Source organism: Maylandia zebra, linkage group LG4 (assembly GCF_041146795.1).
Source record: "Maylandia zebra isolate NMK-2024a linkage group LG4, Mzebra_GT3a, whole genome shotgun sequence".
Taxonomy (NCBI): domain Eukaryota; kingdom Metazoa; phylum Chordata; class Actinopteri; order Cichliformes; family Cichlidae; genus Maylandia; species Maylandia zebra.
Genome location: NC_135170.1, coordinates 18,377,927 through 18,403,587, shown reverse-complemented (window position 1 = coordinate 18,403,587; position 25,661 = coordinate 18,377,927). Strand labels below are relative to the sequence as shown.

At 42.5% G+C, this 25,661-nt stretch overlaps 2 protein-coding genes across 9 annotated transcripts in view; one reads left to right on the top strand and one right to left on the bottom strand.

Annotated features, from left to right (window-relative positions):
* Positions 1 to 16,650, top strand: part of cacna1aa (calcium channel, voltage-dependent, P/Q type, alpha 1A subunit, a) — a 101,798-nt gene extending 85,148 nt beyond the window's left edge. For 4 of the 8 annotated variants that reach the window (XM_012921103.3, XM_076883096.1, XM_076883095.1 and 1 more), the window contains 9 exons: positions 558 to 663; positions 1,214 to 1,321; positions 3,632 to 3,732; positions 5,331 to 5,446; positions 5,549 to 5,681; positions 7,143 to 7,256; positions 9,994 to 10,210; positions 10,458 to 10,729; positions 12,323 to 16,650. In XM_012921103.3, the coding sequence (XP_012776557.1) occupies positions 558 to 663; positions 1,214 to 1,321; positions 3,632 to 3,732; positions 5,331 to 5,446; positions 5,549 to 5,681; positions 7,143 to 7,256; positions 9,994 to 10,210; positions 10,458 to 10,729; positions 12,323 to 13,117 (1,962 nt within the window). In that variant the 3' untranslated portion in view covers positions 13,118 to 16,650. The remainder of the gene's footprint in view (positions 1 to 557; positions 664 to 1,213; positions 1,322 to 3,631; positions 3,733 to 5,330; positions 5,447 to 5,548; positions 5,682 to 7,142; positions 7,257 to 9,993; positions 10,211 to 10,457; positions 10,730 to 12,322) is intronic. The other 4 variants (XM_012921101.3, XM_012921102.3, XM_076883094.1 and 1 more) reach the window with 3 other exon arrangements.
* Positions 16,651 to 20,941: 4,291 nt separating this feature from the next.
* On the bottom strand, positions 20,942 to 22,663 carry ier2a (immediate early response 2a). Its single transcript, XM_004558487.4, has one exon. It carries the CDS (start codon positions 22,567 to 22,569, stop codon positions 22,003 to 22,005), a length of 567 nt encoding a protein of 188 aa, XP_004558544.1. The 5' UTR covers positions 22,570 to 22,663; the 3' UTR covers positions 20,942 to 22,002.
* Positions 22,664 to 25,661: the final 2,998 nt, after the last annotated feature.

The following is a 25,661-nucleotide window of genomic DNA, read 5'->3' as shown; positions in this document are numbered from 1 at the left end:
TTGTTACTAACCAACAAGACCCGCAAAGGATAAAACCAATAAACAAAAACCACAGTGTTCCTCTTTCTTAGACCAGTCCCTCGGTTGGCTTATTGGTTTATCATCTGGTCTCTGTTGTTTTCACTGTGAACCTCCAAAGCACTAGGGGGAGCTCTGGATAATAGTAACTGCTGCTCAGCCTGTTCCTGGACAGTTATGAAGCAAATAAGAATGTGATTCTGAAAAAAGTCTCCACTAATCAATTTGTGACTTAGATGTTTAAAAATGAACAAGAATTTGGGCATTACTACGACTCTCTTGTCACTTCAGCACTCATAATCACATATGCGCCTAATTTGACACTTAAGTCTGAGCCACTATAGGCTGACAGACAAAGTCAGGGCCTGCTGCAGATGCTATGCACAGCTCCTTCAACTTCCGAACCCACCCCCTCTTCCCTTCTACCCACTCTCCTTCCCTGCTACAAGCTCAGAGCCCTTCCCCCTTTTCACCTGGAGGTTCCACATGCACCCCACCTTCTCCTCAATGTTCTTACTGCCTGACTGGCTTCCTCGCAGAGATTGCTCCGTATGGATCTGCCCGTGGCTGATGACAACACGGTCCACTTCAACTCCACTCTCATGGCCTTGATCCGCACAGCGCTGGACATAAAGATTGCCAAGGGTACGGACAATTTGACTTTCACTTGTCACATTTTCACATGCTTTCTTCTTCCTTCTCTCTTAACCCCAACATCCTCAAAGCAGAATTGTCTTTTCTGTGCTGAACCAGAAACTTCGAACTCTTCTTGATGCTCAATCCTCTATACAGCAACTGATGTGTTGTTATTTCCAAGGCTTTAGATTCTATATGTAGAACTTTTCTAGATTTAGCGTGAGGCTGAAGGTGAGACTGAATGTAGCTCACAAAGTTGATTGCTTGTGTTTCACTTCAGTTGTGAGCTTATATTAATTACATGACTAATAAAAGGAACCTTTTTTTTTTCTGTTTGTCTGTTTCCATGTTTGTATGTCTTTTCCCCCTTTTCCTTTCAATCTGAATGGCTATAAACAATGTGTGTAATTTTGTGTGTATGGGTAAACTTTCTTAATGTGCATTTTTCTGTGTTTTGTGTTCATTTGTGTTCTCATACTTGGGCATGGATGTCCATACATGTGTGTGTGTGTATCTGCATGTGTGTGCATGCTTCTGTTTTTTTAATGAATATGTCTAGGTGGTATCGACAAACACCAGATGGATGCAGAGCTAAGGAAAGAGATGATGGCAATCTGGCCCAACCTCTCCCAGAAGCATCTGGATTTGCTGGTGACACCACACAAGTGTAAGTGACCAGAGTTTGGGTAAACCACAGCAGTGCCATTTTCTGCTACCACCTAATGCTCCACCATTGTTCCTCTCCATGCCCCCTGAGGTCTGCTTCTCCAAACCAGTCTTTTTCCAGTGCTGCACCCTCTGAATTAGCTTTCACATCTGTCTCACACATCAGTACTCAGATTGTGTGAAAATGATCATGAAAAAACAGAAGCACAGAAACAAGCTGCATGGTAGACACAAAACAGCTCCACACACCCACGCAATAGTGCAGTATCTTGAAGTGGAGATCAATAAAACTGACTGAGACTGAACTACACAAGGACAACAGCTCATACCTGAAAAAACCCTTTCTCCATCATCACTGAATATATCAAAAATGTCCAATGGGTGGCAGTGCAATAATACAGTCTCCTGCAATTCCAATCCATTACACTCCTCCCCTAATCCCCAATTATCCAAAACAAGGAGAAAAAAAACTTCATTAAATAAACTACAACACTGGTTCAAAGATTCAGTCTTTCAGGTGGTATTCGTACTTGTTAAAGGCAGTGCTCTGCTTGTTGTTTCTCTGTAGAAACTGGAGTCTGTTAACTGCTACATACCCTCAGAAGTAACCTGAGCTTACTGGGATGAATTTTGGTTGATTGTTGCAGACCACTTCTTCTGGTTATCCATAAGAAGCTAAAAATTATGGAAATGTGAAATACCCACTTGAATCATGGGGAAGTCATGCTTGCCCATCATATTGCCACAGGGGCTGGCCGCTTCTATCACAGCAGCGGAGCCTCAGCCTGTCATTTCCTGGCATGTGCTGCAGTTCTTTACCACCACCCCTTTCCAGATGGAGCCACCACAACTAGCTTCTTGCAAATGCTTTCATGTGGCAGATGGCCACATGTTCGCGATGTAGGCCATTCAGCGTATTTGCTCTTTGAACTGTAGGAGCTATGACCGTCACTTCCTAGAAGACCCATCTTTGAACCACACACAGCCCAGTTGGATGTCTATAAGAATGTCTCGAGTGCGTCATCGTGTACGTGATTTGGCCATCTGTTCTAAGACCTTCGTGAGTGAGACAAAAAAAGTAATATTCTTCTTCTTTACCCGTATCACTGCTTCCCATCTAAAGAAATGTATCTGCATTTTCATTTCCTGATGACTTTCAATAATACTCTGTCATGGTTAAATACTGTAAGTATGGATACCCAATGCTGCTTTTTCAATGCAGCCAGAGTGGGGATGGCTGGCTCTGTGCCCGGGAATTGCCAAGAGTGCTCTCTAATCATTAATGAGGGTAAACTTCCTCCTGTAATAATATTTATGAAACTTCTTTCCTTCGGAGAATGACAGAGTATACTTTCTTATGCATTTGGGCGTATTTCCTCTCTGACTCACTCATGACGTAAATTCAGCTGACTTTTCCTCACGTCCCTCCATCAAATGAATAATGACAGTAACAGACCCTGATGATTTATTTCGGGCTAGCTGCAGCGACTTCCTGCTATGATTGTGAACTACTGCTGTGTTGCTTTTTGGCATTTTTAATGCTGCCTCACACTTAAAGGGCTTTCTTTGCATGCTACAATACAGTACATGGAAAAATTCTGCATGCGTTGGCCATAATAGGTCAGCAGCCCAAGAAAAAAACAAGGTAGTTGTGAACTTTTGCTAGTTCAGGGTTACAAGACTGAAGCTACCATCTGTGTCCAACAGGTGGCGGTAAAGTATTCATTTGCAATCACAAAATTACAAAATGAATACTGCATTTTTTTCCCTCCTTAAACTCACAAACGCAAGAGTCACCATTCCTTAACATTCACACTTCTACCCATTTCTGTGCCTGAGATCAGAGGGTGTCCTACTATAGATAAACCTTCTACAGATGTCTTTTCACTCCGTGGCAGGCAGGTTTATAGACTAGGGGCAAATCTCTCTTTTTACCATTAGTTATATTGAGGAAAGTATAAATCAGTAGTTGCTCTCATTCTGTGATGCCTTGATGTGCACAGATTGTATCTCTTTTTAAACAATTTTAATCATTTTACTGGAGACCACAGTTTGTTTAATATTACACACTAAACACGAGCCATATATCAGAAGGAGATTGTTCAGTTACAGCATTGTACTTGTGACACATAGAAGTGTTTTTTAGAGTTAACTGAAGTTTTTAATCAGCCTGGCAGTGAAAAGACTATTTTCTCGTATGTTCATGTATGCAAGTGCTTCCTGTGCGCTTGCCTCACACCTCTCTACCATTCCTCATGCTCAAAGACCAAAGAGCCTGATCCTGCAGGGTAACTTGTCATTCTCTCTGCAGCGACCGACCTGACAGTGGGGAAAATCTATGCCGCCATGATGATCATGGAGTACTACCGGCAGAGCAAGATCAAACGTTCCCAGGCTCTTCGTGATGAGCAGGTACTGCCTGTCTCCAGTGAAGTAACACTCTACCTGCATCCGATCCTTTAAAATTAAAGGCAGACTGACGTGCTGAAACCGAGGCCACAGGTCTGTAACTTCATCTATACAAGCCCGGACTGTGACAGCATTCGTTCAGATTAGGGAAGCGTGTCCATTCAATTACCTATAAAGGCAAACGCAATAACTTCACAAAGGTAATGCTCAGAAACAATGCTGCCACCTTCTGGGCAAAGTTTGTTACACTAGCACTGAAATTCTTGAGGAAAAAAAAAACATTTTCCTCATACAGAATGTAGCAGGTTATTTTTTTCACATTAAGCTAAAATGTTGTCACAATCCCAAATGTGCCCATGCCTGAACCTGATGGGAATCTTCACAATGGCTTCTTTAGCTGAGCTTGTGTCTTTCCTATATCAACTGCTTGTAACAATACACTACCTTCTAACTCCCTGTTACCCATGCTTGTCACCTTGGAAAGGTATAGACCTCCCTCACAAGATGATATGTTATCAATGCTGAAATTATGTGATTCCTAACATTATTATTCAGCCGTAATATAAAGGTCTGCTTGCACTTAATATTGTCATTGCACGTGTTATGTATTATGAGATACTTCTCATGATGTTCCCGAAACATCAGCAAGCCACTGCCTTCTTTATTATTTCTGATCCTCATTATTTTCTCCTGCCTTCAGTCCTTTGCAATGTTCCACATCCACACACAGACGCATTTCTCACACAATTGTTTTTATACATACTTTTTATCACACAGTCTGCGGTGTGACTTTACTAGAGCCTCAGATCTCAGCTACCATATTATCTAGAAATGCAAAGAGAGATCTATGCAGTGTTTCATTATAGAAAACGCAGCTAGGCCAGACCGGATCACACAAGTTTTAGATGTGCTTTACTTGTTGGGGTTCACATTGTGTTTATTCCTTGCAAACTAATTGGGATGCTTGCTACAGTATTTTCACATAAGTAAACTGAAAAACAAAAGAAAAATAATAAAATAATTTAACAACTAAATAAAATTTTAGATTTAAGTGGTCATTAGTGGACATTAGGCAGTTGTAACAAATGTAGCAATTCTTATTTGACACGTGCCATCGTGTACTTTACCTGCCTGCTACCGGCTTCTTGCTGTGTTTCTTTGCTACAATGTCCTCTATCATTTTAGAATAGGATCTTTTTTTTTTAATTGTCCTGCAAATGTTTTTTTCTTCTCTTTTTACATACCCACCCCCACCCATTAAATTTCAGCCTGTTAATGCATCAGATGACAACCATAATGTGATAGTTTGCTGTATGAAGCTCTGGATGCAGTGGTTGAATCCCGCTTCCTCACTGATCGTCATTTTGCTTTGATCCCAGAATGACATCTGAGTCTGCTCATCTCTCTCCTTCTGCTAGCTGCTGGGCATTCGTTGCTCTTGCATTCATCCCTCTTCCATTCTCCCGTTTGCCCGGTCTCGCTTCAACCGGCAGCCCCCTCTCTCTATCCCCTCTCTTCATGCTCTGCCCTTGTTCCCCCTCCCCATTTCCCTGTCAGTCTGCCTGATAGCTGGCGACGGCCATGTTGTATATCTCACACAGAATCGAACGCCATTACTATTTCAGCGCGTGGAGCCACCTACCCCCTCCCAGGATGGGGGTCCGGGACTTAACAATGCCCTGCCTCCTCCTGAGATGACAGACACCACCAACAGCCTGTGAGTTGGACACTTCTGGATTATTTTCACTTTACAGGAACAGGTTTGCTGAAGAAAGACATACCCTTGACTTGTTAATATGTGTTTGTGTGTGTGTCACAGGCCGGTGGAGGGAGGTGTCCCGGAAAGCCAGTCGTGGGTGACGGCTCGCGCTCAGGAAATGTCTCAGAAGGTTGGCAGCTGGAGCCCTGAGGGACACCCTGTGGATGGCCTGGGAAGCATGACCAACTCTCAGGTAAAAGCACACACACACACACACACACACACACACACACACACACACACACACACACACACACACACACACACACTGGAAATGGCACAATAAGCTGGCCAGAGACCACACAGATAATAGTTTGTGCCGTGTTACTTGATGTAGCTCCCAATTGCAACTGAGGACAATTACGTGGTAAAATCTTCACTGTTCAAGTTTGTAATTCCGTATCCAGGCTCAGCAGTGACCTGCTCATTTGTAACACCTGATTTTTATAGAGGATTAGATCAAATCAGGGCAGCTGATAAGTTTATTTAGTTTTTTCCCAGTATGTTCATTGTTAGGAATACTCTCCCATTCTTATGGTGTCGTAAGTTCAGAGCTCAGACTGCATCACCGTTACTGCACTGTTGCCTTTATCATTTTACTGAAGTTGTTACACTTATTTCCTGCAGTTCCTCTTTTTTGGATTCTTCAGATATCACTAACATTGAACATTTCTTTGATTAGCTCCATCTCTCAAACCTGTCTCTACACACAAGTCTTTTTATTTTATTTTATTTCTTTAAAATCTCACTGAATTGTTCAGTGGCTATATATCTCTGCATCTCATTTGACTCAGACTGGTTCATGTCTCTGTTTTCATGCCGTTAAACATGTCTGCTTGTAGACCTCGTGCGGGGGGAGGGTGGGGGTCTGGCAGGTGCATGCATCTGTCAGCCCTCTTATTGTAGCCACCTGTCCACAATCAGCAGAGCTCTAAAGGAACGACTAAACTCAGCAGCCAGAGAGACAACCTGATATTCTTTGATTATCAGTTCAGATTTAACTAAAATGCGATTTACTCCAAACAAAATCGAATTTTGCAAATTTGCTACATAAAATTTGCATGTTTCTGATTAAAAAAAAACCCCCAACATACTGGATTTTTGATAACTGCAGTGCAGCTGACCCACCAGTGCAGTTTCAGTTTTACATAACCTCATTTAGTGCCCACAATGTACCAGGACCTGCACCTGGCTAACATTATCATCTGATCAGATTTCTTTTTTTCTTTCTTTTTTTCCCCTCATGCCTCTTTTTGGCTGCACGTGGTTTTTTCCTCCCAGAATCCACTCCTGCCGTGACTCACAACCTCCTCCATCTGGCATTGAGTGCCACTAAACAAAAAGGGAAACAACAAATCACCTTCTGCTCGCATTTGTTGCAACTCAAGTGACAGCAGCATATGCAAACACAAAATTGGATTTTGGTTGGAGTATTTTCTAAAGACCAAAACACACAATTTCCTTTTTTCTGTTTGATTTAAAAATGAAAACAACAATTAAAGACCAAATTATCCAACTGACATGATTTTCCTCTGGGACCTTCAGCTTTCTGCTCTCTTTGGATAACCTTTCCACCTTACCCCCCTCTCCTCCTCCCTATTAGTTTTCATGGCAGCCAATCACACCACCTCCTGCTCTCCTGCTCTGTTTACAGACGGTAGAGATGAGAGAGATGGGGCAGGATGGTTACTCGGATACTGAGCACTTTCCACCAATGGAAGGCCACGGCAGGGCCGCTTCCATGCCCCGCCTCCCAGGCGACAACCAAGTGAGCAGCATTCTCACCTTTCCACTGTCCGTTGTCCTCATTGTGTCCGCTCCTTATCTCCTTTTGTTTGGAACAATGACATTCACAAAGGTCTGACTCGTTGCTTATGGATTTCTTGCTGCGGCCTCTTGAATCCAGAGTGGAGAACGTTTGGGACGAGGTTGCGAACGACAAACTTTTACAATCACTGGTTACATTTTGCGCTGGGTGTCGTGGTTGCAACCATGATGTCCGCTAGCATATCATGACAGTATTTCAGGGTAAAACATGTAAATGTTTTGCTGACATGTTGACCTCCAGGCTTGGGTTCACAAGGACCACAGCAAGGCAAAGTCAGACCTTTCATTCCTTTCTTTTTCTTTTCTCCCGACTGTTTTGCTTTTCTCTTCCCCTTATCTCTCTTTCACCTGCATGGAGGTGTTTTCGGAAATGCGGTTGCCTTGTTTTCCATCCCACACCCTCATCCATGTTAAACTGTTTCATATCTCGGTGAGTGCTCTGGTTGTCATTCACACACGACACATTTATAAACCACACACAGACATGCGCAGTTCTCTACCCCCACACCCACCCCACATTATTTCTTCTTCTTTTGTCAGGACCGTGATTTATTTATCTTTTTTTTTCTCGATTTGCTAAACTGTCTCTTCCTTCCTAGCAGAGGTTTTCCAAGTGCCGAACCGGGCTTCCCCCCCTTTATTAGCAGGACTGGTTCTAGTATGATGTTGAGTGTTACAGATGTGTGCGTGTTTGTGTGTTCTGGAGCTTGTTTTTATATGTGTTTTTCGCTGATTATCATCATTGATGTTGTGACCGTGTTTCTGTTGATTGAGCACTTTCATGGTGATCTTGTCTGTATAACACTCTCGTGGCACCAATCACCCCCAGTATTTGTGGTAAGTGTATCTCTTCCACCCTCGCTGCTGCTTCGGTGTCTAATCGGACCTTCTTTCTCTGTCCCTCCTTTTCTCTTTCTCTCTCTTTCATCTCTCCACTCTGGCACCCCATCCTCTTTTTGGGTTGAACCTCAATTTAACGCTTTTAAACTTGTACTCCTCTTCACCCTTCCTCTTTGATCACTGCATATCACACCATCCCTGTCTCCCTTCCTTCTCTCCCTCTCCCCATCACTTCTCCTCCTTGTTTTGTGTTTGCGCCACATCCATACATTTGGTGTATTTGTGGCATTGTTTGTGTGTGTGTGTGTGTGTGTGTCTTCTCTGTGCTCATACAGCAGCGGAGGAAAGGGAAGCAACGTGGCAGTAACCTCAGTGTATGTACCCTGTCTTCTCTGTCTTCTCCCTCCTCCCCTTTCTCTTTATTCAAGTCCCCTTCTCAAACATGTCTTTGTGTTGTGTGTTTTTAAGCAGGGGTTTTCTTAAGATGTATTAAAGCAACCATTTTTAGCATGAACTCATATGCAAGTCCAGTTTCCAAACCAATCCTACTGACCCTTAACTACTTCACTCGTGCACTTAATGCAGAAAGTTTGGATTCGGGCTGAACTCTGCTTGTCCCTTCTCATCATTTACGGTCATATGACTGTCTCCGGGTCTTCCGTATCTCTGTCTCTCTTTACTCAGCTGCTGCTCCTGGTGCTTCGTTGTCTCATGTCCTCATGCCTGTGTGCTTATCTTTGTGTTGTTGCTGTTAACAGTCTCCATTATGAGTCTCCATTCACGACTACCTACCTGCATGCTAGAACTTAGATCTTTTTGTTTGAGTGAGTGTATGCTTGCGTGAATGTATGTGGTGCGTGGTTAGAGTGTCAGAAACAAGGAGGGATATGGACATACGTGCATATGAATGGATATGTTTATAGGATTCTCAGTGCTACTTCTGTGAGGCCAGTTAATCTGCCAACCCATCTTCTGTAATTTAATCTGTGACAATTCACAATGTCTACAAAACTTGCTCAGCTCAGCTGCAAAAAGGATTTAGCACTGAAGTAACCTGATATGATTTTCATGCCCAGGTCATCAACTTGTGGCACCATAGGCGCTGTCCTGCTGTCCTGTCCTGCCTCAGGTCACGAGGCATCGGCACTGCAGAGGAATGTCGTTAGCAGACTCAGGACATCCCCTATGTACATGCATGGTTGCAGGGAAGCACGCTGAGACAGAGCAGAAACAGAAGAGTTTTGTGCAGCCTGGAATGCGCCATGTTCGAGGGCATTAATGAGTGGTGAAAATGGAGAAGTGCTGAACTGACGCTTCTGTCCCCTTTTTTTCTTTAACATTACAAGTTACAGAAGCATGGAAGGCATGGTCGCTTGCCATCATCTCTTTCCCTGTGCTTCCTTTTGAATTTTTTTTTAATCTTCTGTATCAGGGGTCGGCATCTGAGCCCTGCACCAGGTTTGAATGTTAATACAACACTGCACTGGCCTTGCTTTAGCCATGCTTAGCTACTGAAATACATGGATGGATTGTTTACAAGCACTAAACTTGGCTAATGGGTTTTTTTGCCGACCCCTGCCTTATAAATTGTATGCAATGTCTCTGTTTATGAAGTAGCATGATTGGGGGTCTATGATTTGGTATAGGTTAAAGGAAGAAGATCCGTTGAGGGCTTTCATAGAAACAGACCCCAGTTAAACCCATATATACACCCCTATACATATCTGTTATCCCATTGTATAAATGGAACACCAACCTGACATTCAAAGGAAACACCTCTCCTTGCATTTCTCTCTCTCCCTCCATCCCTCGGTGGTTTCTTTCTCTTCCTCTCTTAGACCATCAATGACAGCAGTCCAATGAAACGCTCCGCCTCCTCCCTGGGCCACAGCAGGTCTGGGCGTGGTCACAGAGACAAAGGAGGGGCAGACGACTACAACATGGAGCATGCAATCCCAGAAGAGGGAAGAAGTTCCAGACACGGACACCGGCGAAAAGACCGGAGCCATCGGGCATCTGAGAGGTCCCTCTGTCGCTACACTGAGGCTGACACAGGTGGGTGAAACCACAAACACACACACATTTTTTGCATAATTGATCATTTGACAGGTACTGTAGAAGATATTTCCACTATCCAGAACTCATTTTCTCTAACCGTCTCACCTTCTGCAATAAATGAATCCAATTTTTGTACAACTGAACAAAAAGCACATAAAAGTCTTTTTGTTGTTGTTCCAAGGGCTGCTAGAATGTGTCGCTGGAGTGCAATAATAACGAACCCCTCTAAACACTCTGTCATCAGGCCTGGGCACAGACCTAAGCACAACCACTCAGTCTGGCGACCTCACGTCAAAAGACAAGGATCGAGACAGGGATCGCGGCCGTTCCAAAGACCGTAAGCACCACCACCATCATCACCATCACCACGGCTCTGTGGACAAGGAGCGCTATGTAGCAGAACGAGGGGGCGAGTACGTCCACAGGCACTCTCGCGACCGTGACCGGGAGCGAGAAAGGGACCGGCGCTGGTCGCGATCTCCCAGCGAGGGTCGCGATTGCGTGACACACAGACAGGTGGGCTCCTGGGGTATTGAGTGTACTTGATATCTAGGCTGGAAAAACACACCTGTTGGTTTTTGAGGAGAAAAATAATTAAATAAATATTGGTCAAACACATTTCAAGTGGTCTAATATTGGGCCTCTAATTTGATGGTAGTTAACTGGTGGACTATCAGCTAGAAAAACCCCAATAACCTTTTCTGGCTGTAACCAAACACAGTGCTGTATAGTCTACATAAGGTGTAACTTTTTGATGTAGTTATGTTAGAAATGTTCCTCTGATTGGAAACTGTATAAAAAAGATAGATGTAGCGTGACATCACCTGTTGGTTTGTGGACTACTGTTTTGAAAGCTTGTTTCAGTTTCTTGAATCACCGTATGGTGGCTTCACAATTACAGGCTAGCCGTACTTTAAAAAATACACAAGATATAAAATATAAACATAATCATATATTAAAATTAAAAATCATTCTGTAATAAATAAGAATTAAATATAACAATTAAGCCATAAACTCATTAGCAAAAAGTATTAAGTAATATGTGTCAAACAGAATCATTTTCTTGTTGAAAGCCAGAAGGGTTGCCCCCTGCTGGCCAATAGAGAGAATGCAAGTTTAATGCACCAGTCTCAGAACCTAGGTCCAACTTTTAATAAGGTCTTCTGCCCTCAGATTAGAGGCCATTGTTTAATTGTTGGCATTATGTTAATGACAGCAGATAGCATGTGTATCTTTATGTATATTTGTATATACATTTATGTTTCACTATATTCACATAAACATGCATTATTGTTGGTATAATAATGCAGAAATGAGTAAGAAGTGTTTGCTACCAAACCACCAACAACCAAACAAATATGCATAAAGAATGTATATTTGAGTACCTTATTGCTGTTCCCAGTTGCCCTGTCTAAATGTTCTGTCATGCCCTCCCCACTATGTTTCCTTATGACATTCTTTTCCAAGCTTATTGCTCACTATACTTTAGACCTAAATTTTCTTTGCTCATGAATTTTTGGTAATGCATATTATTTAGCTAAACACGCTGATTTTGTAATATATTTTAATAATTACTGCAGGAACAACAGCTTTCTTTAAAGGGGAGGAAGTGGATTTTCTTATTTGAATTTGTGTTATACATACATGCTACACAGCTTGCTCAAAATAATGCAAAACCAGACACATTTTATGTATGTTTAGTTACCATATTTACCCTGTACTGCATTTGTTATCCTGGAAATCAACCCTTTATCCTTCTTTTCTCCTGTCGTCTTTTGTTTTCTTTCCTCTGCGTAACATGTTGCTTTTTTATGTATGGTCCTGTTTGAAATCTCATCTTTTTTATCCACATCATCTGCTCTGCTCCTTTTTAATGCCTTTCATTTCTGCCACTCTTTTATGGATGGTGCTTTTATTCTTATTGTTGCTGTGGATCTTGCTCTGGTCCTTTTCTTGCTTTTCTATCTGGACTCTCTGTCTTGCGTTCTTTTCCTTCTCTCTCTGTTGGCTTCACGCTAAATCTTTACCATCCTCTACTTTATTCTACATGTTTTGTCGTTGAATTTGTGGTTCGTTTTTTTTATTTGCTTTATTTCACTTTTTGTGTAGGGCAGTAGTTCAGTCAGCGGAAGCCCTGTCCCCTCAACCTCGGGGACCAGTACACCGCGGCGGGGCCGTCGGCAGTTGCCTCAGACCCCGGCAACACCCCGGCCCCATGTTACTTACTCCCCTGTAGTCCGTAAGGCTATGCCCACCCCTCCTGGGGTGGCACAAGGCAGACCCTCAGCCCCAGCTCCTGCCCCTCGCCGCTTTTCTCCAGAACCTTCCCAAGGCCAGGGTCCTCCCCCCGCTGGCCTTCAGCTGGGCCACCATGGCACACCACGTCATCAGCCCCCACTGCGCTGGGGAGACACAGGTGGAGGAGGGGGCTCTATAGAAGGGGATGGATGTTTCTACAACCAGGACTACCAGGACTACGAGCCCCATCATGAACCACCTGCCTATGAGCCAAACCCCGTGCAGGGGGGCAACCCGCACCCTCATGCCAACCACCCACTGCCACTTCCCTCACAACCACAGCAGCATAACCCCCATCCCCTACCTCCCCCACAGCCACACCCAGTCAACAACCCCCATCCTCAGCCCAGCCGAACCTCGCCTAGAACTGTTCATCACGCGCCTCCGCCAACAACGGCTCTGACAGGGCCTGTGCAGGGCCAAGTTCAGTCTGCCGCCCAGCGCCGGCTACCCAACGGCTATCGTTCTTCATCACCTTCCACACATGTCCACGGACCCCCACACACTGGTCCCCACAAGGTCCCTCCTCCGGCTGGGCATCCAAGGGGTCCTCGCAAAGGCTTGCATGAACCCTACAGTGAAACGGAGGATGACGATTGGTGCTAGCCTCTGGGGAAGGGGGTGGGACTTAACAAGGAAAAAAAATTTGAAATACCGAAAGAAGATGAGCCAGAGCACTGACTGCCAAGGGAAAAAAATATAAACGTTTCTTTCTTGTCTGTTCGATTTGTTTTTCCCTCTCCTCCACTGCTGTCTAAGTGACGGTGAGCTACATGAAACAACCGGTGTCATGGGATGGAACAAGAATGCAGAGACAGAATCTGGAGATCCAAAAGCGATACGAGGAGGTAACGAAACACCTCCGCGTTCTGCTCGCGTCTTGTCGATCATTTCTTTTGATGCCAAATGAGACCAAACTGGAGGAGCGTCAGACACTAGTCTTTGTGTCTTAAATTATGCCTCTGGCCATGAGCTATAGCCACTTACAAGATGTCAAGAGTTGCGACTCGACAAAAGACACTTTACAGTCAGAGACAAAAATGAGCGACCTCTTTTTTTGTTGTTGTTGTCGTTTGTTTGTTTTCTTTGCTTCTCTGAGCTAACTTCTGTTAAGTTAGCTGCAAAAAGATTTCAAACCAACCCTCCCAGCCACCAGTTGAATATTGATGAGTTTTATCATCTGTGTTTTTAAATACAAATAAACCTGACACAGAGCCCTCCACCTGTAAGAGGTGAGGGAGGCTAAGTGGGTGGGAGAGTTGGGGAGTGTTGCACGGGGGTCGACGAGTCCCTCCGTGGACATCTGGAGGAGAGGATGGGTGCATCTGGAGAGATTGCACTCCTCCCAGAAACAATTTAACCAACCTCAACCTATGACCTATGAGAGGGAAAAAAATAGTGGAGGATGGGTTTCAGAAACAGAGAAACAAACTGTTTTCTGCAGTATTTCTTCTACTCCTGGAGCTGCTTCTTCTTCCTCCTTCTCTTCTACTTCTTCAAAACATTGAAGCTTGAATCTTCTGTTGCACCCCCACACAGCTTCGTTTTTTGTAGACTTGCAGAGTTGTACACTCTATGGAATCCTGCATGAATGATACAAAAGAATACTAATAATAGCAACACTGAGAATCTACTGTTTGCAGAGGGAAAATGTTCTTCAGTCCTGTTTTTTTGTTATGGTCTGCAGGGTTTCTCTCTCTTTTTTTTATTTATGATTAAAAGTGCTTTCTGTTTTTCTCTCTCTCTCCTCTGAATGATATTCCTCTCTCTGTACCTTCACATATGCTAAAAACACCAGTGGCCCGAAAGTTACATGGAGATTGGATATTTACTGTATGTATATCTAGAGGGAACAAAATGATAACTCTTCTGCTTGCTCGTCTACTGTCTATTCCGTGCCAAATGCCTGCCATTGATACAGCTGGAATTGTACTTATTTTTGTGGAAGTTACCTTTTTTTGTAATTAAGGCTAAAAAAAATGGTTTAATGGGACGCAGGGTATAAACATGGATATGGTGAATTATGTCTGACAAATCAGTAACATCTCAAAAGTCTTCCAGGGTGTGGGGTTAACACAGAGGCAGCAGAAAGAGACCAATAGAAATGTGCAGAAAGGAGAGAAACTCTTCATCTTTGTTTTCTTTGTTGCTGAACGTATTAAGGGATAAACTTATACCATCGTTTGTAAAGATCATGATGAGCTTGAGAATGAGGCGAGTTCTCCATATTTGGTCTTATATTTTCTTCTGTGTGCTTGTTTTTATTTTGATCTTTGAAGATTTGAAAATAATCCTTTTTCCAACCCTTGGGTGGCGCTGGAACACACCACTACACTGTGGGAGAATGAGTTATCAGGAGGACAGAGCTGTCCTCTTACTCTGAGTCTTCTTCAAAGTTAATAACTATTTGAAATTTGTACATCAAAATGCATTGAATTGCAGGTTTTACAATCCACTCGCCATCGCCTTTGACCTACAGATGGCGCTGTGTGACAAATAGTGTCCCGGTCTATTCACTATACTTATACAGTGAGTGCACCAAAAATGCAGTTTAGCTCATTCTCTCGCTAGTAGACCGCCTTATCTGTGTAAAAATCAGGTGTGTGAGTCGTATTGTAGCAGATGGGCTGGAGAAAGGATGCCTGGGCCTCGCTGTAGTCCTAAAAATCACCTGCGTTCTGTGTGTATCACTCTTGTATAAGTTTCAGTTCTCTCTGTGTGCCTCAAACTAACACTTTTCACTAACGCACACCACCGTCAGACCCAACATTACTGTTATTTTTTACTTTAAGTTCCTTTTTTTTTTCTCTCATTCTTTTACTTGACCCACATCTTACCTGGAGGCCTATCACATGTTGACCAGAGAATGCATTGAAAAAAAAAATAGAAAACACTGCCTATTAGTGTCTTTCCAACCTCAGTGGAATGTCACAAAAAATATTTCTCACATCACTACATGTAAAATTAGAAAGCACACTAAGGTATGTAGCTCCTGGTTGTGGTGTGTGTCAGTGGGTTTTTGCGTGTATGTATGCACACGGGTGGGTGTGTTTCAAATAAAATTATGTTTTGTTTTTCTGAATGCTTTTTTAAAAAATTCTCCAGAACTCTTCTGAAATCTTAAGACATTCAAATCAAATCATTGTAACGACCTTCAGCTCTGTGGTTGTGCGTGTGCGTGCGTGTGTGATGTCAGTAAAGCCCCTCCCACCTGCCCCCTCCACTGAATGGAACGTGCAAAGCCCCAAAATGTTCACCTTCCATCTTTGTGTATATGCTGCAGTAAAATCCACTAACACGCTGATTAACCACACAAAGTCTTCAAAAAGCAATGTAAAGTCGCTACTGGGGGAAAAAAATACATAAATTTAAAAAAAAAATGTTTTTTTTTCTTTTTGTTCGTTTTTCAAGTACAAAAGATTTTAAAAAAGGAAAAAATATCTAGTTCCAGAAATGCATGTGCTATGTGCATGCCACACCGTGGGTTAAAAAGTCATCTTCAGGACATAAAAGAAAAAGCAGATTAATTAATTCAGAGGAATTTAAAAAAAAAAAAAAAGAAAAAAGTGATATATAAATAGATGTTTTTAAAAAAGCAATGTTTCCTTTTTTTCCTTCTATTTTTGAAAACAAAAAATGTTTTAAAAACTTAAAAAAAAATCTAAAGAGTAAAAACACAAAAAAGAGACTTTGGTGAGAGTCAAAGTCCTGTTTGTTTTTCTTCTGTTACATGGGGTTGAGGCACAGCACAACCATGTTCAGGACACCATGAAAAAAAAAAGAACTGTTTTTAATTTAACAGAAAAAATAAAAATATAAAGAAAGAAAAGAAAGTACAGTTCAGACGATGGTGTATTCTTCCTTATACTTTTGTGTTGGGGAGGGTCAAGGGATGGAGGAGCTCGCCAAAACTGTTGATGTACTTGTTAAAAACTGGCTGATGGTCCTTTGATCTCTCACTCACTCTCTATTTTCTCTCTCTCGCTCTCTCTCCCTCTATCTCTCTCTCTTTCTCTACCCTGTCTCTCTCACGCTCTTACCTGTCACACTCTCAGCCAGTCTCACCGCTATTTCTACCAGTGCATTTTGTAATTCCAAACAGAAACTCTTCCTAAAGAATAAAATCCAGAGAGAATGCATACTGCTTTGTGTCATTTCTTTTTTGTGCGCCAAGTCCTCTTCAGCTTTGAATTTGCATGTGTGTGTGTGTGTGTGTGTGTGTGTGTGTGTGTGTGTGTGTGTGTGTGTGTGTGTGTGTGTGTGTGTGCCCTAGGAAAGTGCATAGGTTTCTCAGTCCATTTCCTCCACCTGTCAGTCAGTCAAGAAAAATAAACGCTTGTAAGCATTACTCACAGAAAGTGAAGGCCACACATGAACTTTAAAACTGTACTTGGCCACATTACCTTTGTGTAGTATTATCACAAAAAAACAGCTAACAACTGGTTTATTTTTTATTACAAAAAGGATTTGCAGTCATGGTGAAAGTAAGCACATGTTATATATATATATATATATATATATATATATATATATATATATATATATATACTTTTACTCTGCTTTTTATAATCACTTTAAAGAAATACACTCAATTAGGTACAGCACGTCAACCACGGATGATGGAAATATATCATCAGCCAGTCACATGGCAGTAACTCGGTGTAGGTATGCTGACGTGGTCAAGAAAACCTGCTGAAGTTCAAATTGAAAATCCAAATGGGGAAGAAAGGTGATTTAAGTGATCCTAAATCACCTGGTCCACAGTGATTTTATCACATAACCATCTTTAGGGTTTACAGAGAACATTATGGAGAAGAGAAAGTATCTGGTGAGCGACAGTTCTCTGAGTAAAAATGTTGATGTGAGAGGTCAGAGGAGAATAGCCAGACTGATTTGGGCTGATAGAAAAGTGAGAGTAACTCAAATTAGTATTCATTACAACCAAGCTATGCAAAAGAGTATCTCTAAATGCACAACATGTTGAACCTTGACGCAGATGGGCTACAGCAGCAGAAGATCACACCAGGTGCTACACCTGTCAGCTAAGAACAGGTAACTGAAGCTACAATTCGCACCACTCACAAACACTGGACAATGAGAGATTGAAAAAAACTGCTTGCTCTGATGTGTCTCGATTTCTGCTGCAGCATTAAGATTTAGGGCTGAGAATTTGGCCTAATCACCATGAAAACATGGCTCCACCCTGCTTCGTATTAACAGTTCAGGCTGGTGGTCATGGTGTAATGGTGTGGGGGATATTCCCTTGGCACACTTTGAGCCCCTTAGTACCAACTGACCATTGTTTAAACACCGCAGCCTACCTGTAGTATTGTTGGTGAGCATGTCCACCCCTTTATGACCACAGTGTATCCGTTTTCTCCTGGCTGCTTACAGCAGAGTAATGCACCATATCACAAAACTCAAATAATCACTTGGCCAGATTTCATCCCAATAGAGCACTTTTGGGTTGTGATGCAACAAGATATTCACATCATGGATGTGCAGCTAACAAATCTGCAGCAACTGCATGATGTAATCATGTCGATAAGGACCAAGATCTGTGAACAGCTCTTAAGGCAAAACCACTTTGTTAGCAATGTATACCTAATAAAATAGCAGGTAAATGTATTACCAAACGAAGAACTTTATGAAGGATTAGCAAAGAAAATGTGGGATAGTCACAGAATTGAAGGAAGTACAGGAATACTGGTAAAAAAGTCTCAGTCCACTGTTATAAATATCTATGACTAAACAAGCAAAAACAGACTTCATTAGGGTTGCCTGAGGGCCAGACATCATCTGGTGGACCCTGTACTCACTGCCCGGAACAAGGAGCCCAATTGGCATTTGTCAAAACTGGCAACCCAGCACATCATCCGTCATCTCATTTGGAGCATAGCCTACATTGTCAGGCATGCATAAAAGCAGGCAGGAGCCACATAAACTGCTAGCCCTAACCCATTTTGAGTTGCTGCAATGACATTTTGGCACAGTAGACTAGTCTGCAGCATTTTTCACTCTAATTTTCAGGGTGTCTTTTAATTCAGGATTCTGTAGGTTGGTAATTTTCATTTCCATTAATCACTTTGGTATCCTTTCATTCCTAAAACTTTACCCAGTCCATATCAGTATAGCTATCCAACAAAATATTTCCCATTGGGATCTGATGTGTTTTCAAAGTGTTCCTTTAAAGTTTTTTAACAGTGTATAACAAAAAGTGCCAAGAGAGGATATTTGGTACTATGAGGAATTGAAGTTTGTGAGGCTGGTGCAGTACATGTATGAGGACACTGAAACAGTGGTGACGTGTGCTGTAGGAATGACAGATGGGTTCAAGGTGGGGGTGGGATTACATCAGGGCTTGGCTGTGAGCCCCTTCTTGTTTGCAGTAGTGATGGGACACATTGATAGATGAGGTCAGGCAGGAGTCTCTATGGACTACAACCTTGACAGACTAGATTCTAATCAGTAGTGAGAGTAGGGAACAGGTGGAGGAAAGCCTGGACAGGTGGTGGAGGCATGCTTTGGAAAGAAAAGGAAAAAAAGTCAGTAGAGGTAAGATAGAGTACATGTGTGTAAATGAGAAGGAGACAGGTGAATATAAAAGGAGAAGAGGTAGTGAAGACAGATAAGTTTTAATACCTGGGGTCAGTCACCCGAAGCACAGACAGTGCACAAGAGAGGTGAAGAAGAGACTGCAGGCAGGGTGGGGTAGCTGGAGATGACTGTCAGGGCTGATTTATGACAGAAGGATAGCAGCAAAATAAAAAGGGTTTGCGATGGTTGTTGCGATGAGTTTGGAGATGGTAGTACTGTACTGTACTGTAGTACTGGGCGACCGGGGGGTTGGGAACCGCGTCTGTAACCGGAAGGTCGCCAGTTCGATCCCTGGGCTCTCTGTCCTGGTCGTTGTGTCCTTGGGCAAGACACTTTACCCTACCGCCTACTGGTGTTGGTCAGAGGGGCGGACGTCGCGATATGGCAGCCTCGCTTCTGTCAGTCTGCCCCAGGGCAGCTGTGGCTACAACTGTAGCTTACCTCCACCAGTGCATGAATGTGAGAGTGAATGAATAGTGGAATTGTAAAGCGCTTTGGGTGCCCAAAAAAGCACTATATAAATGCAATCCATTTACTGACAAAAAGAGAGGACCCTGATCTGGAGGTTGCAGAACTGATGATGCTACAATTTTCACCTTTACACTTTAATTACACATTTTGACTTTTATGAAGTAGTCAGAGAACAGAGAGATTGTCAGTGACCCTGCTATCTTTTTGGAGATTACTTTGGAAAAGTTGAGAAGCGCAGTAAAATGGCCAGCTCCTTTTAAAGTGCTCTCATGATTGCATGAAAATTGGATCAGGGTTGCTCACATACTAATGGATAAAATCCAGTTACTCTCTTTTTTTGTTGTTGTTTGTTTTCATTCTTTTTTTTCCCTCCTTCGAGAATTTAAGAAAACTGTGGTATTAAACCATATTTGCTTTTACCATCAGCAGCAACTGGTGTGAGCACAAACACCAGACACAGAAACCTTCCGGGCAGTGTAAGGGCAGTCAGCGGTCACGTGTTCAGGAACACGTGTTTTGTTGAAATTCACGCGATTCACTGGTGAAACGTAAAGACTTCAGATGCCTGTCAGCTACAATATTCTCAGTAATCATAATAATCACACCCAATATGATGATTTGCTCAGCATAAAAATGAATTGTAATTAAACAGGCCTCCTCCATTCTGCAACACTATGCTGAGGCTCGCTGACACATCTGCCTGAAAAGGCTCAGTCAGCTCATTTAGCTTCCTCATTTTAACACAGCAGTCAGATCTAATTTAGCTGAAGATGTTGGCAAAGCAACAAGTATTGAGTGCTGCAGGATGGTGGATAATCATGGAGAGGTTGGTCTCTGATGTGACAGTGATTTGACATATTTGGTGTCTTAAAATATAAGATTTACAAACCTTTAAATATCAGGGTTGATTAAGGGACAGAGTCATCTGAGTTGCTTTAATTGGTCTAATTTGAATTATTTTTCCCCTGTATTTTGTATTTCAGTTCTGAAGTATATAATAAATAAGTTCCTTTATGCTTCCCCACGAAGAAGACTTGAGTTTGTCAGCATGTAAATTCCAAATGAGCTTGTGTGTGGACAAAAAAAAAAAGTGTGAAGGTGGAGTAAAGAAGCAGTCTGCACTGGAAAAGCCACACACATGCACTTAAAAGTTTCATGTGTCTGATGTGTATTTTCACAGGCATGTAGAGACAGTTCCGGCCACTCCTCCCAGCCCCTCTGGGCCCTCCGGTTTCAGCCGGAAGACTAAGCTGCACAAGTTGAGGCCTCGTGGAGGCCACACAGGCACTTCCCCCACATTCCTGCTTCTATTTTCCAGGCTTAACCCCCTTCCCCCAACACAAAAACAGCGGCGGGTGAATCCCTGTTGTACTTGCTTCATGCTGTGACTTTTATACTGAGTTTTAAAAACATAACAAACTCACAAACTGCTTTCCGTAGAGCTAAACAATCATAAGCCTTTTAAACCTTTAAATACAGATTAAAAAATAATAATCTGGAAATGTCTGAAAAACAGGTCTAATTATTTGATTTGTTTAAATAATTATGAATTGCTGCAACACTCAAATAGTAGTAGAGCCAAGAGCTTTATCCACGTTTATAGGTTTAGAGCGTATGGAATGCATACGAATGTGAACAAAAAAACAGCAGTGTAGTTCTTGGATGGCAACAGGACCCCGATTGTTCTCCTTGTTTGGTCAGTCAAAAGGCTTGACAGCCTCCCCCTCCTCATTCTTTAGAGCCCCCCATCCTTGGAATTGTCCCAGCTTTTGTTCTGCAAATCAGCCTGGAGGTGGAAGAGGCATGGGGGAGGAAAACACCCAAGCCAGTTTCCTGTCAGACTGACAAACACACACCCACATCCAACTTTCACACGGTTTTCTTGCACCTCACAGCGCTCCACCCTGCCACCCATTACACACAACACCTTGGTCTCTCACTGTGCTATCTGTACGATACGATATGACAGATTATAAACAACACACGACTTCAGATTCATATTAGATACCAAAGGTTTAATAAATACTGAGGTAGATAAAGTCATTCAAGGTTTTACACCCCCCCTCCCCCGCAAAAAAAAAAAAAAAAAAAAGAAAACTTCAGTAAAAATGTACATTTGCTGTTTTGACAGCATGGTCCCCAAACACACTTGTGTAAAATGTACATAGAGTCAATTCATACAGTCTAGTTTAAGGCGTAATGATAGTCCCGCCTCTGAACTGAACAGGTGAGGTCATAAATTAGATCACAAGTCACTGAGACCTCCACGGTGGGCATGCTCCGGGGCTTCCTTGCTCAGCCATGACTGGGACTCTTGGGTCATCCATCCAAAGCCAGTCCCTGGAGCAGGTATAGCCTGCAAAATGGACACGTCCAGACATCCAGGCCTTAAAAAGTTCACTGCCTTTAATTTCAGCAGGTCTTCAACACGCTGCGATGGCTGTCTGCACGGGAATGAGGGTTGGGGCTGTTCGCAGTTCACTACTGCACTTCACATAGTCACTCAAAACGGAGCTGACAATGAGCTGCTGATGACAGTTCACCTGCTCGAGTTTTGCTTTCTTGCAGGGCAGAAAGTCCGGTTCAGCAGCCGCTTTGCCCCGTCTTTTCCTGGAGTGCTGTGCGGGGCCGGACGGGCACACATTCTCCTTGTTTTCCGCGTGGTCGTGCGCGTGCGGCGCGCAGCGCAGCTCCGTGGATGAACCGGCGGTCCGTGACTCTTCAGCTGGGTGAGAAGCGGGACTCTGGAGCCCCTGAGCGGCAGCTGGCCTTGTGGTTATCACATTAACAGCCGGGTGTTGTGGTTCACATGTCGGGGCGGCACTTTGAGCTGTCGCCTGGGCCGCATGATAGATGTCCCGGGCAGATTTCATGACCAGAGTGAGCAGGAGACTCCGGTGAAGACGGAGACCCCCTCGCTGGGTGCGGGAGCTGTACAGTTTCCCCAAAGCCACGACCATGATCCTCTTGGCCTCTGCGCTGACCTCCATGTCACGGCTTGTTTTGAAACTACTCCCAGACAAACAGTCAAAAGGTTTGTATATCCCGTGTTTCCCCCTCTGACTTCACACAGACACGGACGAAGCGCGAGACAGCTATTTATCACCTCTTTGACGTCACTCAGTGCAGCGTCACACGACAGAGGCCCGCCCACCGGCCTCATACCCGGACTCCTGTTTCAAACAGCCGTGCACCAGCTGGTTAGACAACTGTAGCTATTTTAATCCTCGAAGATACACAACAAGCTCGACTATTTACTGTAAGCTGCAAAACACACACACAAAGCAGAAAATAACTCGCCCAGTGATAAAACTACTACAACAACGATAACTACTACTAATAATATCAACAGCGATGATTATTATGATAAACAATATCTAAAATTATTCAAAGTCAGCTTTATTGTATCTAGAAATAATGAAAAAATAATGTAAAACAGCGCGCTAAGTGAATATGAGCCATCAAAATATAAATATGAATTACACATGATATAAACCTATATACAGTTATTAGTGTCTATGAAGTGTCCAAGGTATATACATTATTGGAGATCTTTGTAGAGATATATAACACATAAGTGAATTAATGGAAAAGAGAATAAACAATAATTTCTTGAAAAGGCCCTTTTCTGACATCAGTTAGTACCAATTCATAAATAAATGTAAAAATTGGAGTCTGGCTGTGTTTTTTAAAAGAGTCAATAGTGTCTCTTTTAATGACACTGTTCATTTGCAACAATGCGGTTTTTTATAATAATAATAATAATAATAATAATAATAATAACAATAATAATTATTATTATTATTATTATTATTTCTCCCTAAGGAAATTATTTACCTGTGTTTTTGCACTCAACAAGCTTCTACTGCTTGCAGGCAATCTGTAGCAGATTTACTAAGAAGTGCATAAATTCAATCGTTTTTGTTTATTTGTTTTTTCAGTCACATTTTTACTCCAGAGACGAACTACCGGTACGTTTCACTTCTAGGGTTAAATCCAATCAGTCTGTGAGTTCTCCAATGACACCCATCCCCCCAGGGTGTTGCTTCCTCTTGCAGGAAGAAAGAAAAATGGGAGGTGGAGTGTGTTGCGCTCTCTCTCACACACACACACAAACGCACACACAGATGCCCATATTTAGTTCATCCGGCTGTAGTGGGCCAGCGCAAAGGAAAACCCATGACGTGAATGGGAGCCCTGCTTTCCTGAAGCCATTTAAAGTAACAACACCAGATTGCGTCAGTGCTTGCTGCTTCCTTCAGACCATATTTGGACAATGAAACTCACTCTGCTACATTATGGGGTGATCAGAAACCGCAGTGTGCCCGCTTCCCTTTTCAGTGCCAGAGCGGTCTACATGAAATATAACATAAATATGAGAAGTTTAAACCTTTAAAAATTACTGTATACTGTACCGGTTTAAAGATGTGCTACATAAGATTTTTGGGTCATGAAGGAAACGCGAAGACTTTGAATCTCGAGCTGCGTAATTCCTAAGCAATTTCTGGCATGCAGGTGATTGTTTTTTCTTGAGAATGCCTCTCACTAAAACATAAATTCTCGATAATGATAGGTCTGAACCCCTGAAACATGTTCTTACTTGGAAAAATAGACTTAGGCTGACACATTTTTGAAAGTTGACAACATTTTGGTTATTTCAGTTTAGTTTGAGGCCTTCAACAAAATCGTAAAAAAAGCTGAAGAGGCATTATTTATACACAGTGATTTATTTTTAGGAGATCAATTATAATTCCCCCAAAAGCTGTTTCACAGACACTTGTGGGACTTTCCCTTTATCTCTTTACAGAGTAAGCAAGTAAAAGTCCTGGAGATAATTGTCAAATGTTGCATTTGCATTAACTCTCAGTGTTAGTAAAACAGGTAATACATAGACTGAAAACCCTAAACAAATCTACCAAAGAGAAGCGAGAAAACTAGGAGAGGGAGAACGAGACAGAAAGTCCAGATTAGATGTAGACTTATCTGGACTAAACATCTACATCATCTAAAAGCTACACAAGTTTAAGAAAATCACCTACCAGATGAATTGTGAAGTGATTTGAGCTTTATTTTCTGCTCAGACTTTGAGCAGACTGTGTGTAAAAATGACTGCTCCTGCAATCATTTTTCTGTGCTCCCGCATTAAAGGTAGAGGTCAATTTTAACCTCGGTAAATTCAAAGTTGTTTCTGGTCCCCTGTGACAAAATGCTAGATAGCAGTTAAAGACTGCCCTCTCGTGGTTGTTTTATGGAAGTGACTCAAAATGTTGGCGTTTGCGGCCTATTAAAAAATTATAATATGTGCTCATAAAGAATTTACTCTCTAGGTCTGGAGATGGGGAAGAACTGATGAGAGTGCAGCATGGCCTTAGGGTGAAACTGAGGAAATCCAAAAACTCATACAAGAGGAATCTGGGGGCTTAAAACAAGGGATGTCTTGAGTGGAATAAATAAAATCACTGGGTTTAAGGTGACAGACAGCTAGAGGGCAGACTGGAGAGCATAGGTGGGTCACAATTACAACCTGAGTCTGAAGCAGGAGAAGATACTGGTGTTGTGGAAAAGCATCCATTCTGGTTCCTGTACTGAAGTTGACACCATCAGAGGTTAATAACTATTGAGTAATTGTGTTCAAACCACAGCTTCCTCACGGGAGATAAAAATACTAATCTCAGCCCACCAGAAATGAAAATATATCTTGTGCAGTTTGCATATCAACCAAAATTGAGGGTGGATGAAACAGTCACAGTAGTGCAAAAACTATTTTCCCATCTAGATAGTAATGGCTACACTGTGAGGATCACCTTCTTTGGTTCCTTAAATGCACCTAACACAATTCAGCTGCTACTAAGGCTACGTTCACACTGCAGGTCTTAATGCTCAATTCCGATTTTTTGATCAAATCCGATTTTTTTTGTCTGCTCGTTCACACTACAAATAAAATGCGACAGCAAACGCGCTCTAGTGTTACGGTTGGAAGGAGGACTCAAGCGCAGGACTCCGGTACTGATGCTTACAAGAAGAGTTTATTTACAAGTCACCAGGTGTATATACAAGAATGTGCAGGGGGGTGTTATATACA

Coding starts and splice junctions, on each gene's coding strand:
- ier2a (XM_004558487.4), bottom strand. CDS start 22,569: ATGGAGGTCAGCGCAGAGGCCAAGAGGATCATGGTCGTGGCTTTGGGG.